The sequence below is a fragment of the Artemia franciscana genome, chromosome 10, assembly GCF_032884065.1.
Source record: "Artemia franciscana chromosome 10, ASM3288406v1, whole genome shotgun sequence".
NCBI lineage: Eukaryota > Metazoa > Arthropoda > Branchiopoda > Anostraca > Artemiidae > Artemia > Artemia franciscana.
Genome location: NC_088872.1, coordinates 6,159,227 through 6,178,152, shown reverse-complemented (window position 1 = coordinate 6,178,152; position 18,926 = coordinate 6,159,227). Strand labels below are relative to the sequence as shown.

The 18,926-nt window shown below is 36.4% G+C and overlaps 1 protein-coding gene across 3 annotated transcripts in view; it reads right to left on the bottom strand.

Annotated features, from left to right (window-relative positions):
* LOC136031703 (disks large homolog 5-like) overlaps positions 1–18,926 on the bottom strand; it is a 157,601-nt gene that overhangs the window by 20,441 nt on the left and 118,234 nt on the right. For all 3 annotated transcript variants that reach the window (XM_065711398.1, XM_065711400.1, XM_065711399.1), the window contains exons 18-21: positions 16,780–17,619; positions 13,375–13,545; positions 7,235–7,359; positions 3,470–3,722 (exon numbers count right to left, since the gene is read on the bottom strand). In XM_065711398.1, coding sequence (XP_065567470.1) covers positions 3,470–3,722; positions 7,235–7,359; positions 13,375–13,545; positions 16,780–17,619 — 1,389 coding nt within the window. The remainder of the gene's footprint in view (positions 1–3,469; positions 3,723–7,234; positions 7,360–13,374; positions 13,546–16,779; positions 17,620–18,926) is intronic.

The following is an 18,926-nucleotide window of genomic DNA, read 5'->3' as shown; positions in this document are numbered from 1 at the left end:
TTTAAAGAAATCAGAAATACGGCAAAATTCCCCGAGATTTTACAAAACATATAGATCAAGTGCTATAAAATAGCTGAGCCTCGTTATCTCAGTTTACCATGTTCTGTGCAAGTTTTTCCGAGTTTCCTGCAGTGATAGTACAAGTAGCCAAAGACCTAGTGTTCCTGACTTTGCTTAGTGCTATTGTCGCGCAAATTAAATACGAGAAGATCACCCTATTTGAAATTTATTCACTTCGCTTGGTGGCGGGGCCATCTAAAATTTGTAGCTTACTGCAATTTGGAGTTCGCCACATGATGGCTCTACCATAGCCACAGCCTCTATTAAACGAACTCATCACGGGAAACGTGGAGGTAGGCTTAAAAAGGGGATGAAGAAACCAGTGTTAATTTCAACTAGGACCAAGACTAAGGCCCTGCCTTAGTCTGCCCTGCTCTATTGCCCTGAGAGTGCCAGAAACAGGGAAGAACTTATTGAGCAAATACAGTTTTTTTTGTAGACAAAATACGCCAAAAGTATGCCTCTCCTGCCTTTGAGATTGCTGATGTCTTTAACCAAACAAACAAACAGTGGTTTAGCCAGTGTCTTGGATTTGCAGCGAGCTGTCGCAATACCGACCCATCAGAGTCGCAGCTTACTTGACCTGATATTAACAAACCTTACAGACATCTATGATGCACCAAAGTCCCTAGGACCCCTCCAGAATTTCATAATCATTTCATAATCTTATGGGAAGCAAATTCAGCATTCCCCAAACCCCAACGAGTCAAAACTACTATACAGCCAATAGCAAGAGATTCGATCTCTAGGTTCGGTCGCAGGATCGGCAACTAGGAATTTGATGACATTTGTTCCGAGCCGGACATCAAAGTCAAAGTCAGTTAGCTAAATAGCCTGCTTCAGGAGAAGTTTCTTGCTTGTTTCCCGACTAAAGTCATCACTGTTACAGATAATGATAAGCCATGGATTACAAGCGACCTCAAGAAACTAATTAAGACTCGCTACTGCCTTCAGAGCAATGACGATTCAGTTGCTTTAGCCAAGTTACGGAACCATATTGTCAAACTGAAACAGCGAGCGAAGAGACAATATGTGAATGACAAAATTACACCCCTTACTTACAACAGATCCACACGAATGGCATTCGTCAGTAAAAAGACTAGCTGGTAAGGCCACACGCAGTGACTTAAAGGTATTGAAAGAGTATGGTACCGTGTTATCGGCTACGGAAGTGAACTCCTTTTTTGGTTGGCATTTGTACCACCTTTCTATCAATCACCAGTTCAGAAATTGAGTCTCTCATAAACGAAGCAGAGATTGATGATACAGGTGAAGTTTCCGAGTTTGCCGTTTACAAAGAACTTCGGATGCTGAATATGAACTATGCGTACTACTCTGGCGAGCTTCCTTTAAAGTTGCTACTTGAATTCACTATTTCCTTGCCAAGATACTATCCTCCCTTATTAACCAGTGTTTTCGAGAGTAAGTGTTCCCTAGAAGAGAGCGGACGTTCACGTCATACCCAAAGTGAAGGGTCCCAAATCTTGCAACAAACTCTGATCTATCTCAATAGCCCCGAACCTGTCTAAGGTGACAGAAACGTTTATATACCGCGAGATGATGTCACAGGTTTCTCCTTCTCCTGGCCCATGTGCCATGTGCCATATCAGTGCCATGCTTGAAAGGAAGTAGCACAACTGTTTACTCATGAGAATGTATCATCTTATCGTCGAGTGGCTTGACCAAGGAAGTGCGATTTTCGATCTTCTCCTAGTGGATTACCGAAAAGCCTTTGACCTTATTCGCCATTTCATAGATGTGACAAATTTACGCGCAAAGGGTGCACGCAAGCATATTCTCCTTTTAGTGATCAATTTTTTGCAAGACCGTTTCAGTGCGTCAACAGCCTTTTCCCAGGAGACACCAACTCCAAATGGGCTGAACCCACGTGTGGCGCTCCAAAAGGCACGAAACATGCAGCGCTGTTGTTTTTAGCAGTTATAAACTTTGTCCTTTCTGATTTTGAGGACAGGTTTAAGTACGAGGACGACTTGTCAGTTCTTCTGAAATATCTCATTGAAAGCCCCGAGGCAGTTCCCCAATTCAGTGATGCAACAATGAACAACTTTAAAGACCAATGTACTATCAACAGCCTGCAACTCAACAAAAGAAAAAACAAAATCCTTCGCTTTAATCCTCTTAACAGGGACTTTGTCAGTCCTCCTCCACTGTATCCTAGTGTATCTTCGGCTGTAATTCTCGGTGTCACATTTAGCGTTGACTGCTCGTTTAGTACTCATGTTGATACAATTACTGTAAAGGCAAACCGTCGTTTCGGTTTTTGTGTGTCCCAGCTTAAGACGGCTTATCTTACATACATCCAACCTATTCTCTAGCATGCTTGCCCTGTATGGGGCCCTCAAGTTAAAAACACAAGTTACCAAAGCGATCAACTTGTCACTTCAAAAAGAGCCTTTAAAGTTATTCTTTCAGACGCATATGTAAGTTATAAATCGGCATTATCTGTCCTATAACTACCGTCCCTTCACGAACGTCGTTTGGGTGTGATCTGTAAATTTGGCCAATTAGCAGTGAAAAACACAAAGAGATTCTACCACCAGTTATGAAGAATAAAATAAACACAAGGTCAGCTAACAAAGTGAGACTGGAATTGCCTGCTTCAAGAAGAAACTGTTTCGCAAATTCGTTCGTTCCTTTTTACATGTAGTCTCGTGTTTTTTTTTGTTTTTTTTCTTTTTCTGTTTTCGTTGTAAGTACTAGCGCCATTTAGTTGGAATTTTATTCTAAACTACGATTGCTTGTATAAACAAAACTATTCTATTCTATTATTATTTAAAAAAAAACCCTTAGAATTCCTTAAAGAGAAATTGTACAACTGGCCGTAAGGTTTATGGCGCTTATGCAATATTTAAGGAGCGAATTTTCAGAAGGATGTTGATGGGAGGGGCTCAAATGGACATTGAATTACGATTTGGGGAAAGGGCAGAGTTAATTCTCTTTGGAAAGTCAGTATAAGAAAAATTGTTGGATGTTAAAACAGCGCAAGTGAGTACAAGCACAAGTGAAAATGCTTAATCTTATTTTAAGACATGAAAAATATCTGTATTCTTGATCCTTTAGGAAGAGGACATTATCCCCAATATATGATGAATGATGACGTCATATATGAAATATATGTCATCATAATTGATGACTGATGATGAATATAGTATTATGATGACTATTTCAGTTATCTCGAAGGACATCGTATTAGTTAAAAAAAATGATTAGGCTCTTCTAAAATATTTAAGCCTGTCTTTCCTTTCTTTAAAAGGAGCAGAGAGGATCCCTCCTATGTAGTGGTGCTATGACTATTATAGTTGTCCTAGAAAAAAAAAGTAAAAAAAAAAAAGAATAAACAGCAAATAATGAAAAAATTAAAAAAAAACAGTTTTAAGGACCATCTTACTTGTATTTAGAAGGAATAACACCGCACTGAAGTTTTCTTCCAGTAGTATCTAATAGCCAAGCACGCCACAATCCAGGAACCCCGTTGAACATGGTGTTGTCGACGAACAGAATATCATCCTTTTTGAAACGGAGCTCTCCGTTTTCACTTCCACTTATTGCTCCTAAGGATCCAAAGCTCCCGTCTCCAGGTCGGTCAAACAACGCCTTCACGTAAAAACTATCACCGGGCTGATCGAGTATTTCCTTATATCCTAGAAAACATCTCAGCTTTATATCAAATTCATAAATAACCCTATGTGTTATGACTGGTACTACTAACAGGCATTATTATAATTAATATTATTATAGTTATAATATTACTAATTATTATAACTAATAGTTACACGACTTGAGGTATTTACCCGTCCGTTCTTCAAGTTCGTCATGATAAGGCGCAAAGTTATTCTCCCTGGTCTTTGTGGCACAACCACAAGGGGAGAACCGTGAGTTTATGGAATACAAAAGCATTTTTAGGCGATGGAACTGATTCATCGGATGTACGTGACCGAGTCACATAATTTTTTGGAGCTGGATCTTAGTGGCGATTGTTTGTTGGGCGTTAAGGTGTTCGAAGAGTTTGCCATTTGAGATTCTTTTAAGATGCGTGACTTAGGCATCTAGATTCAAATGCTGCGAGTCTGGACTGGTCATCCTGTTTCTTTGTCCAAGCTTCACATCCTTAGATAAGTACTTGTAAATTATAATAATTGTAATCAAATATACAACCGTTCCAATAGCACTTTCAAAAAAAAAAAAAAAAAAAAAAAAAAAAAAAAAAAAAAAAAAAAAAAAAAAAAAAAAAAAAAAAAAAAAAAAATGCTAAAGGGCTGACCGAGTTTTTCCTCAGATTCTAGAAAACTTCTTTAGCTTTCACATGAAATTTAAAACACACAGTTACTGCTACTGTGGTCAAGGTTCATTCACAGTTTACTCGTTTCATAATTGCGCTCAAATAACACTCACAATTGCTGTCAACTCACAATTATATAATAGGAACAAGTACATGTAAATGACTTTGTAGTTACTCCAAGAAAACTTCTAGGTGGATTTCTAATGAATGATTGAGCATAAACTTCAAATTGAAGCCAGAAAAACAACTCTTGCTATTTGTAATTTCCCCATGCTTTCTAGAAACTATCTTTCTATTTGACTTGAATCTCAGACTTTCCAATGGAAGTTTTTTGGACGATTGAACAAAACTTACAACTTTATATCAGAAAACAACCTTTGCTACTTATAATTTCCCACCACCAGTAGACACCCAAAATGTCTTCAGTGAGCCTTCAATTGCCATCTGAGAAATTCTATTACCTCGGGATATTGAATTTTAATACTTCTAATAAATACCTTTTTGATCAATATTTCGAGAGAATATCCCCTACCCTCCCCGACTGCCCTGACATGAAATACCCTATATATTTCAGTTTTATATCTTTTATTGCCCCAATATTTGAATATCAACATATTCCTCCCTTCAGACACAACCCTCTAGGATATACCAAAAAGAAGGAACCTTATCGTTAAAATGAGCAGTTCTATCAATAAACTGTTGCTTGATTTGAATGCAATTTATATTGTTTAATGTGTGTCTTTCGGTTTTCTTCAATTCCATTGTGGTGTTCCTTCGGCGCTTAGAGCTAGACTGTCTAATATCTCTGATCTTTCTGCATATTATCTTCATAATTATGGATAATATCCGAATTACGTTCAATCTATTAGTCAGATCAGACTTCAACTCCATGACTACTTGTCAGTCTACGTGGAATAATTTGCCAAAATCGGCTAGAAAGTGTCACTCGTTTGGTGCCTTTAAAAGAATTGTAAAAACATTTTGGTCTGTTGGTAATTCATTCGTTTTCTCTCTTTCTTTTAAAGTTCCATGCGTTTGATGTTTTTGATCTCTTGTTAGTTTATTCATTTTTCTCTCTTTTCTTTCTTTCTTTTACAGTTCCATGCGGTTGATATTTTGGTCTCCTGTTGATTTATTCATTTTCTCCCTATCTTTTCTTTTTTCTTTTACATTCCATATGCTTTGATATTTTTCATCTCTTGTTATTCTATTTGTTTTTCTCTACCTCTCTTTTTTTTCTTTTACAGTTCCATACGTTTGATATTTTTGTGTATATTAGTCCCCTTGCCGCAACCACTTAAATTTCAAATGATTAAATCTGCCGCCCATTGCTATTACGGCTTTTTTTTTTAGTTTAAAACCTACTATCACCGAAACTAAATAACTGCATATTTAGGTCTTTAAAGTTGAATTATTTACTTACTCAATTTGATGAATTAATTTTCGTTAAGATTATTAATTAGTAAATAAGTCTAAAAAATGAATCCGAAATTCAATTTTTAATAAAAAATACATTAATATGCAAGTATGCAGTTTCGGTAATATTAGGTACAAACTAAAAAAGAAAAAAAAAAAAAGAACGCGAGTGAAAAACTAAAAAAAGTAAGACAAAAATATAAGACCATAAACAGTTTTAAAAGGTTTAGCAAAAAACAGAGAATACGATTTTCCACTTATTCTCTTAGCTAATAAATTCTACATTTGATGACATTTTGTTTCTGCTGGCTATCATTGTCGCATATGCAGTCGTTCAGTATATCAGTGTCATTCGTTTGAATAATAAAACTTATATCTTATATCCCACTGATTATCCAAAAATTTTCGTATAATTCCTCTTTTTCCGCTATCATGATTTTCAATGAAACTTTGGGGTACTTTAATCAATAATTTCATCATCCTCGACTTTTTTGGGATTTCTTACTTTTATGGGGTTTCTTGGATATAATTGCTCTTAAAATTCCACGAATGTTAACACAGAATTACCTTAGATCTTCCCATACCTCGAGAGGCACCCAAGACGTCCAAGAAGAGTCTCCAATCGTCTCTGTAACTGACGGCCGCAATAATGCCTTCCCACTCTGGTTATAAGGAGCCATGAAGTTGACGAAGGTCACTGTTGAAGGTACTGTGGAGTGTGTTTTTGGGTCATCCTATGCGGCGGGTACCTTCGGGTAGCCAAAAGAATGCTTGCTTGGGGATTCTGGTGTCGTCCATGTGCAGTACTTGGCTTAGATAACTCCATCTACGTCTTCGTATGGTTTCAATGAGGGATGACTGGCCCGTGGTTTTCCTTCTATGTGCATTTGTGACTTTCTGAGTCCAGTGAATACCAAGCATCCTCCAGAGACAAACATTCTCAAAGGAATGGATCCTCCTCTCTTGGTCTTGGTTGAGATGCCAAGTTTCCGATGCGTAAAGGAGGACAAGCGGGACGCTGCTGTCGAACAGGCGGAGTTTGAGCCAGAGAGAGAAAGTACTCGATCTCCATACTTTATTAAGCCTGTTTTCAATAAGTTTGGCCAGTTCATATACAGCTTCCTTAGCAGTTATATTTTCGGGGATATTTCGGAGAACCAGTTTTTCTCTGGGGGAATTCGGGGATAGTAGAAGCATTGATTCCAACATACTTGTTTTCATAATTATACTGTACAACTATAGCAGCTTTTTAAGCAGGTTTGGACAATTCACATGCAGCTTGCTCGACATGTTGCAAATCTTAAATCAGAGTGGTAAAAAAAAAACAATGAAAAAAAAGAACGTTAACTCAAAAACAAATCGACATTTTTGTTAACGACAATTTTCGAGATTTCGGAAAACCCAATTTTCTTGTAGGCAAAATCGGGATAGAAGAAGAACTGATTGCCATATACTTACTTTCATAATTGAACTGTACAACTATTGCAGCTTTTTCAGCAGGTTTGGCCAATTCATATGCAGCTTGCTCGGCGGTTGCATATCTTAAATCACTACCATTGTATTCTAAAATCTGATCTCCACATCTACGTATAAAAAAGTAAAAACATCAAACTCACAAAAAAAGGAATCCTCAAAAATAAAAATGAAACTTCTTTTATAATTCAATGTATTCTTTCATAATTATACTGTTCGTCTTTCGTAATATTATTATATTATGTGATATATAATAATAATATTCTTCTCTTAGAGCTCAAAATCTAAATTGGCTAGCTTCCCTTTTCTATCTAAATATTATGTTCATGAATCTAAACTAGAGATGCTGGAACGCCTATTTCTTAGCGTAATTCTCCCTTAACAAACATGAAATTGAAAGTTCGGAAAAACTTAGTAAGATACGAAATGTAAAAAAAAAATTCTTAAAATCTTTGCCACTCGCCAAGAAGAATTGAAAAGTTTTTCAGGCTTCAGGCATTTATTCTATTTATGTAATCTCTCAATTTTTTTCTTCTTTTTCTTCATTCATGGCACGATAATGGGAAGATTCTATAAAAATTCGGGATGAATGATGTATTTAGTAAAGTTGCCGTGCTAAGTAGTAAGCTTTCGGATGCATAAATAAACTTCCTCCATTCCATTGTCTTGAAAGCAGCTATTTTTTCCAGTTAGCCTAGTGCTTTTCTTTCTTTTTTTATATGTTTTACTTCGCTATTTACATTTTTGGTATTAGTCAGTTACAATATATATATATATATATATATATATATATATATATATATATATATATATATATATATATATATATACTAGCTGTTGGGGTGGCGCTTCGCGCCACCCCAACACCTAGTTGGTGGGGCGCTTCGCGCCCCCCCAAGCCCCCCGCGCGCGTAAGTCGTTACGCGCCATATTAGTTACGCGCCATTGTAGTTGTGTCCCTGTGTCCCACCTGTGAATATAGATAGATTTATATATGTGTTTCAAACTACGTAAAAATTGCGAATATACAACATTTTTGGCTTTCCCACTACTGGGAGCTTTCCGTTTCCAATTGCCAGCAATTGATCTGAAAATGTTTGACCAGAGTCATCGTTTTGCAATCGGACACGCATATTTGTAGTTAATTTTAATATTTTTACGTGTGCCCATAAATTAGAATTTTTCAGGCAAGCATTCATTTCGTCTGCAGGAGTTAAACTACGTAAAAATTGCGAATATACAACATTCTTGGCTTTCCCATTGTCTGTGCATATACAAAGCCGTATGTACTAATAATGACGTCATATGCAAACGCTCTTTTTACAAACAAACAAACATGCATACTTAACCGCTTCATTTGGTTCCAAAACTGTGTCGATTGACTTGTAAAGGACTGCCTGGTCTCGAATCTTGGTCAAAACAATATTGTTGATTTCGTGGATGTCTATATTTTTGGGTGCGAGAATCGCTCTTTCACTTAGCCATTTATTATTTTTATAATTTTTTAGAATATTCGGAAATACTTTTTCAATCAATTCATTTTTGGACGTCACTAAATTACAGAAATCAGCAGGTAGTTGTATACGTCCTGAAATTGAGTATCGTATCATAAATGTCTTTTTGTTCCGACGTGAACTTAGAAATGTTATTTTGTACATACAATAATAGATAACTCGTACTGTAACTTTGTTCACGATCCAATTCTAGACATGTCGAAACAGCAGCGATATGGTTAGATGAAGGCATTCTCAAATCCTGAAGAGGTTTGTTTGCCTTACGTACGCACAAATCTTTTATAATAACTAAAGTGTAGTTATAATTTTCTGATGTAAAATCAAAAGTCATATCTGACGTCTCTAACTGTTTTCGATGGAGTATATCTACGGACATTTTTGACTTATATTTTCCCCATAACTCTGTAGGAGCTGATGGAGAGCAAGTTGTTAAAATGATGCCAAACAATGCACGAATTTCACTTGGGGTTGACGTTTCGCACGCGTCATTGATGCAGTTATCCCAGTGTTGGTCATTCTCCAATAAATTCAGAGCTTGGCATGCACTACGGTAAGTGTCATGTATAGTACCGTTTACAGTTCTCAAATACTCAAAGGATGTCGGACCGGGTACATTCACCAAAAGCAGGCGTAGAAAGAAGCATTCATGTTGATTGGGGTGACCGGTGTAGAGTCTTCCTATCGTGGTATCTTTGAAGATGGTAGGTTGGCCGTCGACTGACTTACCCTGTTTTCGACGTTCAAATACTTTATTTTTAGTATTCCACGTGTAATACGAAGGCACTTCAGTATACAGCAGTTTTTTTGCAAAAGAATCATTTTTGCAAAGCGAAAAAAAAGCTGTTAATTTTGTATCCGGTGGATTCAGGGCTCTTTGTTGCACGTTGGTTTCCGAGAAATAAACACGTTGACCATTCTGTAAATGTACCGCTAAGTGAACAACAGCTGGACTACGTTCATGTATCGGAAATGAAAGAATTCGCCAAACAGCTTCATTACTGCTTATGTATCTTCCAGCCTGATATTGTACGATTTCGTCGAAATCTTTGATTTTGGGCTGCAAGCCAAAAACTGCCATGTCACTGCCTTTGTTGACGTATTTACATATGTATTTGATTGCCTTTACGGAGTTACAGTATTCAACGTTTATGTGTGCATTAAATGTTTTTGATAATAATGGGGAATATGGAACAACCCACTGGTTATCTACTTCGATGGTGGTACCGTTGCCATTGTAGGTTCTTCAGTCATTTTACAATTAGAAATTTCTCTTTCAACGGTCTTCTTACAATTAAAAATTTGTCTTTGAACGATATTCTTAAATACCTGTGTCCTGGTCGTCATTTATGTTCCCTGTGTCCCGGTCGTCATTTGTGTCCCGGTATCCCAGTCTGTAATTTCTCTTTGAGTGTCCCGGTCGTTATTTATATTCCCTCTGTCCCGGTCGTCATTTGTGTCCCGGTCTGTAATTTCTCTTTGAGTGTTTTTCTTTTTAGTATTTTTTAGTTTTTTACATTTTTTTCTTTTTTCAGTTTTCTTTTTCTTCTTTATTTTTCAGCTTCACTATGAAATACATATCGCCGAACCTTTGTTTTTTTAACTAAAATCTGGTAGGCATTGATGACCTTATCCAAGTCAAAATCCCAAACCCAATCATCATCGCTATCATTTTCAGTTTTGATATGTTTTGACTCTCGCTGTCCAGGTGGATCTTCATCTAACTGCGCGGTTTTGTGTTCTTTAGCCTCAAGCCTGTTTCCTTGCTGTTCTTTTGATTCCTCGGCACGCTTTCTTTTCTGACTTTCTCTATCAGCAGCAAGTTTTTTGGCATAGACTCTTTGAGCATCTTCATAGGCTTTTGCCATGGTAAGTTCATCAGTCATTGTAAACTTAAACATTAATAGATTTCTACGTGAACATATGTCTTAAATATCTTGAATGACGTCACCGTCAAAGCAAAAATGACGACAACTAATTTCATGACGTCAGTGGACACAGAAACATGACGTCACCTGATCCACAGACAGACAACTTATTTTTATATATATAGATATTGTAACTGACTAATAACAAAAATATATAAATATATATATATAAAATATAAATATATATATATATATATATATATATATATATATATATATATATATATATATATATATATATATATATATATATACTAGCTGTTGGGGCGCTTCAGGCCCCCCAATCCCCCCCCGCACGCGTAAGTCGTTACGCGCCATATTACGCTGTCCCATTGTATATGCATATAAAATAGATTGTCAGGTTTACTGACTCTTGAACATGCAACATATAATTGTCCATGGGAAAAACAATCCGTATTCAGATCTATACCTCATTACTCTAATGATGTGTCCATGTGTCCCGTTCGTCATTTATATTCCCTGTGTCCCGGTCGTCATTTGTGTCCCGGTGTCCCAGTTTGTAATTTCTCTTTGAGTGTCCCGGTCGTAATTTATATTCCCTGTGTCCCGGTGTCCCGATCGTCATTTGTGTCCCGGTGTCCCGGTCTGTAATTTCTATTCGAACAATCCCTGTGTCCCGGTCGTCATTTATATATCCCGCCTGTGCCCCCGGCGTCCCCGTTGTAGTTGTGTCCCGGTCGTCATTTATATTCCCTGTGTCCCGGTCGTGATTTGTGTCCGGGTGTCCCAGTCTGTAATTTCTCTTTGAGGTTCCCGGTCGTCATTTATATTCCCTGTGTCCCGGTCGTCATTTGTGTCCCGGTGTCCCGGTATGTAATTTCATCAGTTGACAAACATGACGTCAGTCGACAAACAACTTCATGACGCATCAATCCTTAAGTGACGTCAGTCGACAAACATGACGTCAGTCGACACACAAACATGACGTCACTCGACACACACACACAGACAACTTATTTTTATATATATAGATTTCAGAATACTACAAATGCATAAAAAAAAACAACGTCTCGTCATACTAATAATTCCAAAAAGAGAAAAAAAAACTAAGACAAAAAACATACATGGTAGGAGATAATAGAGGAGGCCACCCCAGCGTGAGAACACCACCGCAAAATACATACTAAAATCTATTATTAATCAGTCCCGACATCCAGGCAAAGAACTATTTTTGGAAATATGTTTTTTCAAAGAAAATCGACTTGTGAAACTTGTGGGACATTTCTACTAAGTTAAGTTTATTTACAATATGAGGAATCTGGTAACTGATTAAGAACCTAGCTCTTTCTGATTTGATTGGCGGAAGGCGATACTTCTTGGAGCGGATGCAGTGGGCAGGAGAAGTGGGAGTCCCAATTATACCCAAATCATGGAAATAATTTGGTGGGGCTGGGCATCGTGAATAATATTGTCAAAATCATTTCAGGGCAAATAAAATTAAACAGGTAAATTTGTCCTAATTTTATTTAGAAAACGAGCAAAACAAATCTTATGCCTAAGTTGTCAAAGCTATATAAAAACTTAATTTTTTTTAAATTTCATACATATGGTTTTAATGGTTATGAGGACAATACACACGATTCTGTTTATGCATGGCGTTAGTGATAACAACCAAAGTGCTCCCACAAATATTGAGAGAGGATAAAGAGGACAGAATGCCCACCCCCTTCGCACCTTAAATTTGTTCCTGAGCGAAAATAGTGGCCTAAATAAGTTTTGTAAGTAATTTCCTGCACAAGGCATTTCTAAGCTAGTCAGCACCCTTCGCTATGGTAGGGCCCTTTGTTATGGTAGAGATCATAGTCAATTCCGTGTTTTTTTTGTCTTCTCTCAGTGTTATCCGCCAATAACGGCTTAATGTTAAATCATCGGATTCATTAGTTGGAGATCTATTCATTCACCGAACTACAACTATGATATTGCTTGGAATTCTTTTCGAATATGACCAAACTTATTGGAAACATAGGAACGATTTTTTTTCAACGATCTATAACCAATTTTTGACATTTCAATCTGAAAAAAAAAATGAGCTGGCAAACGGATAATTCAGAGTTTCAGACAAATAGCGAAATTGCCGCCTTACGCTGAAACATTAAAAACGTAGGTTTGTAGAAAAAAAAAACTACCGCAAATTTTCGTAAAAAAAAATCCTTAATGGTTATTTCCAATTATTTCTAAGTCGAAAATGTTCGACACCAGTCGAAGACAAAAATATTGGGGTCAAGGGACCAAAATAAACAAAAGTAAACAATTTTAATAGAAAAATTAGAATTTTTCTGGCAAAAGAAATATTTTTTTCCAAATATTACCTAAAAAATCTCCTCTTCAAACATTTACTCTAAAAAAAAAAGAAAAAAAAATCAATCATATTGCTAGAACAGAAGTAAGTGAAATCTGATTCCATTAATACAGGAATAATAACGATACAGTTTAAAAATTCAGTCGAAGTTTAGTCTATTAAAAATTCAGTCAATTAAAAGTCGGTCCAGAAGACTTAGGTAAAAAAATTCGTGCTTAGTATTTAAAAAGTTCAACAAACTTTCAAGAATTATTAACAAATTAAGCAGGTTGGTGGAGGGGGGGGGGGGCTAATGAGACCAGTGCAACTAACCCCTGTCCAAGGAAAATAGTGTCTACATAAATTACATTTACAATTAAGACAAACCTTAGACCAGCAGTTTGAGCAGGTGAATCAGAATGCACTTGATGGATAAAAATGCCAACAGCGTTGCCACCAACAAGACCAACCCCAAGGTTACTCGACTTTTTCATTTCCAAAAAGAGAATTCGAGAGTCTGAACCCGTTGGCTGATCCAGACGACCAATGTCACCATCACTAAAAAAAAAAACAACTAAAAACAAAAGGTACATTATGAATTACTTTTCTTATTAGCTTCAATTTAATCACCCAAAGGACACTAGCTAAAAATGAAGATACAATTCTTGGCTTAAAGCAGTTGCCTTATGATTATAGACTTCCTTTGCCGAATTCAGATGCGCAAATAGACATTTTTATCGCCCAGATTTTTGCTCAGATCTGTTCCTTGGTATCCTTTGTTTGTTCTTGCGACTGGGTCTCCTTATGATTTGTCTCTATATATTGTAGGAGGCATAAAATTGACTAATGAGCCTGAAGCCTCATTATCCTCCACCCAAAAAGTTGGAGCAGAAAGTGGGTAAGCTACACAAGTACGTGAACTTGAATTTTCCAGGGTGGGGGGTTAACAAAATCCTATTTTACAATTGGATTAAGAAGTGCCGAGAAACTGAAGAACAATTAGGATTTCAGGGGAGAGAGATTTTGCTTGAAGCAAGATCATCAGCGTAGAGCAAACCACAGCCCATAGTAAAAAAAAAAAAAATGTCAACTAATATTGATTCAGAAATGGTAAATATTATTTGGTTAGTCTTAAATGTCAAAAATTATTGAGAAAACAAATCTTAGATGATTTTGAAAAGAGCCTGAAACCCCTCAAAAATGGCATAAGATTCAGATCAAAATCGAAGTTGGTCCATTGGAATCAGTAAGGTCAAAAATCTTGTATAGGGTAATTAGAGTCACAAAAACAAAGAAAATCACTTTTTTGCATGGGTAGAACTGATGTGACCCTTTTTCCTTTTTTTAAAACCAGGGCTAGCGAGTTACCAGAAGCACATAAAGAAATGTTTGATGGCTCATTCCAACGGAAATTACAATTGCTAGTGTCCTTTTTAAGCGACCAAACGGATCGGAGGGCATCTAGCCACTAACATCCTTAACATCCTAACAAACTTTAACATTTTTTTTTATAGCCACAGTCATTGAACAGCATTAAAAAATATGAGATTTATATATCAGGTAACATTTTCGTCTCGCCAGCTATTATGCCAATAGTGAATAATATACAATCTTAAATTGTAAAAAATACGCTTTAGGAGTCCTCGGAATGAAGATCAGATAAGACAAAATATGAACTCTGGAAATCCGGTTATTTCTGTCAAAACAACAGTGAATTTCAAGTTATGATACACATTCTAAAGCTAGCCCATAGTCCTAATAATATCAAGATGGCTTGACTTCAAATTCAAACTAATCATGCATGTCCTTTTCAGGACCAAAACGAGAGCTAGTCATTGAACTCAGCCATTGTGCAAAAGCAGTTCCGAATTAAACGAGAAAAAGCAACAATCCTAAAATACCTTATTTTTATTCTGTAAAGTGTCCTTAATCGGTTTGCTTCTACTGTACCACAAAACTACTATATTACTTTGTGTTTTCAATAAAGCGCTAGTTTTTTATAATCCTAGAAACATAAGGAAACATAATTAGTTGGTTTATATGTATCGATTTTACTGATATATACTAGATAGACTGTGAAGTAATAATTTTTGTCCGTTTTAAGTTTCAACTTCGCTCTTTACTTCCCTTAAGAAGACTTTTTCTTTTAAATTGACATCATGCAAGGATTTGTCCCTTCCTCTTGTTTTGGGACCTCCAACTCAAAAACCTACATAACCTATGTTTTCCTATATAACCTATGTAGGAAAACCTATGTTTTCCTTAACAGGAAAACAAATACTTCTTGGGAAATTCAGAAGAACAGCAACCTTTGACACGTAATTTGTTGGTGACAATAGAGGGTATATACATGCCTTCTAAAATTGGATTGCTGAACAATTGTGTCATTTGGTTAACTTCAGAAGCATATTTTTCGCTTGGAGAACATTTTTTGAAGTAAAATACAATAAAAGGATCGATAAACAAAATAATTAACAAACTATTTTTTCAAAAAACCTTCTAATAGTTTCGTAGATGAAATTCTGTGGGCCATGGGGAAGTTGTGATCAAATTCATTGCAGATATTTCTGCTAGAACCAAATGTTTTAGTTCTTGATAAAAAAAATATAAACATTTCTCACCGCAATTTACTTTACTGTTGATAGGCTCGTTCGTGTTTTGAATTAAAAAAAGAAGAGTAAAAAGGTTTATGAAACATGTTTTAGGCTATAAGGAACCAGTCTATCTCGTCCATTACAAATATTTTTAGTTTGCAGGGCTAAACTATTGAGGAATTTTGGACCAAACTATGACCAATCTATTTAGACTTTTGGACCAAACTATTTAGGATTCTTGGACCAAATTATTAGGCGACACTATTTGGGACTTTTGGACCAAACTATTAGGACTTTTGGACTAAATAATTTAGGACTCTTGGACCAAATTATTAAGTGAAATTATTTGGGACTTTTGGACCAAACTATTAGAACAAACTATTTATGACATATTTCTCTGATTGGGTAGTCAAGCGATACGCAAAAATGGGAAACCGAAAATCGACATCTACTTTCCTTGAAATCTTAGAAAAACCTTGAAACTTCTCTTGTTTTGTGCCGGAAATAAAGATATAGATTTTGTGCCGGAGTTTTAAGGAAGCTTATATCATTAGAAAGTATAAATTTTTTTTTCTCGATCAAACGGAGCAGAATATTCTTTTTAAATTCAGGAAAGGATTGTCCCTAAAAACATTCTAATATAACTGCTACGAAAATTCAAAAGAACACCCCAAAAGAAATATTAATTTGATCAACTTGACAGCTCTTCAAATTTTCCGTGGTTCGACTCACTTTAATTGAAAACGTTGCCAAGACAACTTCGTTGTGTTTCTCAATCAAATTTCATAACCAAATCACAAATTCTCAATAGGTTTCAATGATAAGTAGTCCCCAGGGAGAATTCTCTAATGGACCCTTTGCCTTTGAGACAATCAGCCGAGGTTGAGGCTCACAAAATGATGTTTAAGGTATTGAATCCTCTAAATGCAGTAATATAGCTAAGTCAAAAACAATATTACCATATCTTACCCAGCATCCATAGCTCTATTTAATAATTTAAAAAAGTTTTCTTTTTACATTGCAGAAAAAGAGGGCTTTGGAAACATTAAGGTTACCTTTTCTATTCCGATGTACCTAAATATAGTAAATCTTGTATTTTGTGATTTTATATTGTGATACATGCACACTAAACTGTTGTGACAAAGCACATCACTTTTTTTTGATAACTTTGAATAAGTATAAAAGGGAAAAAACTTACAGCAATGCTGATTGCCTCGGTAGGGACATCTGATGCCGAGGCATAGTGGCATAAGTTGAAGCAGGTCTCTCTCTGCTCTCAACATTCAGTGAACTTCTCAACATGGCCTTTTCATCCATACTTGCTTGACGTCTAGAGCTTCTCGTATTCGATACTTGTGACTTTTCATCTAAACTCGACTGCCGCAAGGAGTTTCGAACTGTGGTAGAATTTAAAGCGTTCTTATCCTCAATACTTGAATGTCTATACGACGCACGAGAGCCTTCATCAAGGCTCAGCTGTTTAGGACGAATAAAGCTTGAATCAGGTCGATCGTAGTTGACCGAACTTCGCAATGAGTTATTATTGTTACTACTATCGATTACGAGATTGTAGCTAAGAACAGTTCGCAATGCCTCTTCGGGATTTAAAGGGCTCCTTAAGGTGGAGCTTCCAGAATGAGGTAAGTCTTCAACCTCCATATTAGGATTTCTTGGAGGTTTAGGAGAATTGCATGGAGTTGGGGAGTCTGAATGAGATTGAGGTCTTGCATGACTATCAATATTTCTTGTCACTTCTTCATACTTCTCTGGATTGTACTGCACCAACATTGTAACTGAATCTCCACACTGGCGCAATACACTAGCAGCAAGGGAATGAGTGGCATTTCTCATATTTATTCCACAAACTTCAAGAAGCTGGTCACCAACTTGGATTCCAACCCGTGCAGCAAGACTCTGCTCTTTAACACTACTTACGAAGACACCACCGTTTGTTGGGCAAACGATCTCAATGCCTAGAGGCTCAGCCGGGTTAATGGATTTTTCTACTTGAATGCGTCGTAAGTCACCAGATGAAGGCCTGAAAATATTTAAAGAGTTTAATGCCGAGTGGTCAGAGCGCTAGATTTGAAATTTTCAGGACAGGTATTCGAGTCCTGGTGTCACTGGTTACTTAGTTTGGGATGGGGTCAAGAATGTGACTCTGTAAGCTCAGCCATAGTCGACCCACCTCTAAATGGGTACCTGGAGAAATTTGGGGAAAAACATGGGAGACTTCGGATGATAAGCCCCCAACCATGCATTGTACTCCCGGACGAAGGCAGTGAATCAGGAGATCGATACCTGCATAACGCAGATCATTGGTCAGCATGCGAAACAGAATTTAAGTTAAAAAGTTAAGTTTAGTTTCGAAGAACCAAATATCAAAGAAAACGCAAGTAGACTAATAAGGTCCGCACAGCGCCGGTTCCGAACTCCGGACACTTCTCTCGACTGGGAGTGCTACGCCTAATTAGGGTCAAATCATCCGACTCTTCCAGTTCCCTTCCTAGATTTTTCAAAGTACCCATTTCGAAGCATTATTCGATATAACAGTTTAAACGGTCAATTATAAAAAGACAGAAAATGATTAAAAATTTCCATATGCGTACATAAATTTAAAAATATATGCATTTACCTGAAAGGCAAATGGGAATAAAGATATCCTAAGTATTGAAACTCAATACTTGATATTACATCAAATTTTACTCACCAGGTTTTACAAATTTGACATACAAATTCTCCACATCCTACGCGTGGAAGTTATAAGGCGGTAATGCTTATTTTGCAATTACCTTCGTAGATTACATGATGATCTAAAGAATGAAAGCTCTTTCATATGATTAAATAAAAAAAAAACAAGCATTTTAACTGCAAGTAAGGAGCGACATTAAAACTTAAAACGAAAATAAATTATTCCGTATTTGAAAGGGGCTGTTTCCTCCTCAATGCCCCGCTCTTTACGCTAAAGTTTGACTCTGTCTCTCAACTCTACTTTTTAAAAGTAGATAATTGCTTATTTTGCAATTACCTTCGTAGATTACATGATGATCTCAAGAATGAAAGCTCTTTCATATGATATATAGATTAGCAAAACGTCGTTTCTAGGCTACAAGAAACTGGGTTAATGATATTTTTAGTAGATACGTTGCAAGTCACTAGTTAAAGACCTAACAAAATTTAGAGAAGGAGTATGTAATTTACAGGGATTGGATATAGTGATAGCAACAGCCAGTTAAAAAAAGGCAAGAAATGATGAAAAAACTGTACAATAATAAGCTTATTGGTAATAAGTATGGGTGTCAATAGCCATAGTAATAGCTTTGAACAGGTATTTGATCTTCAACC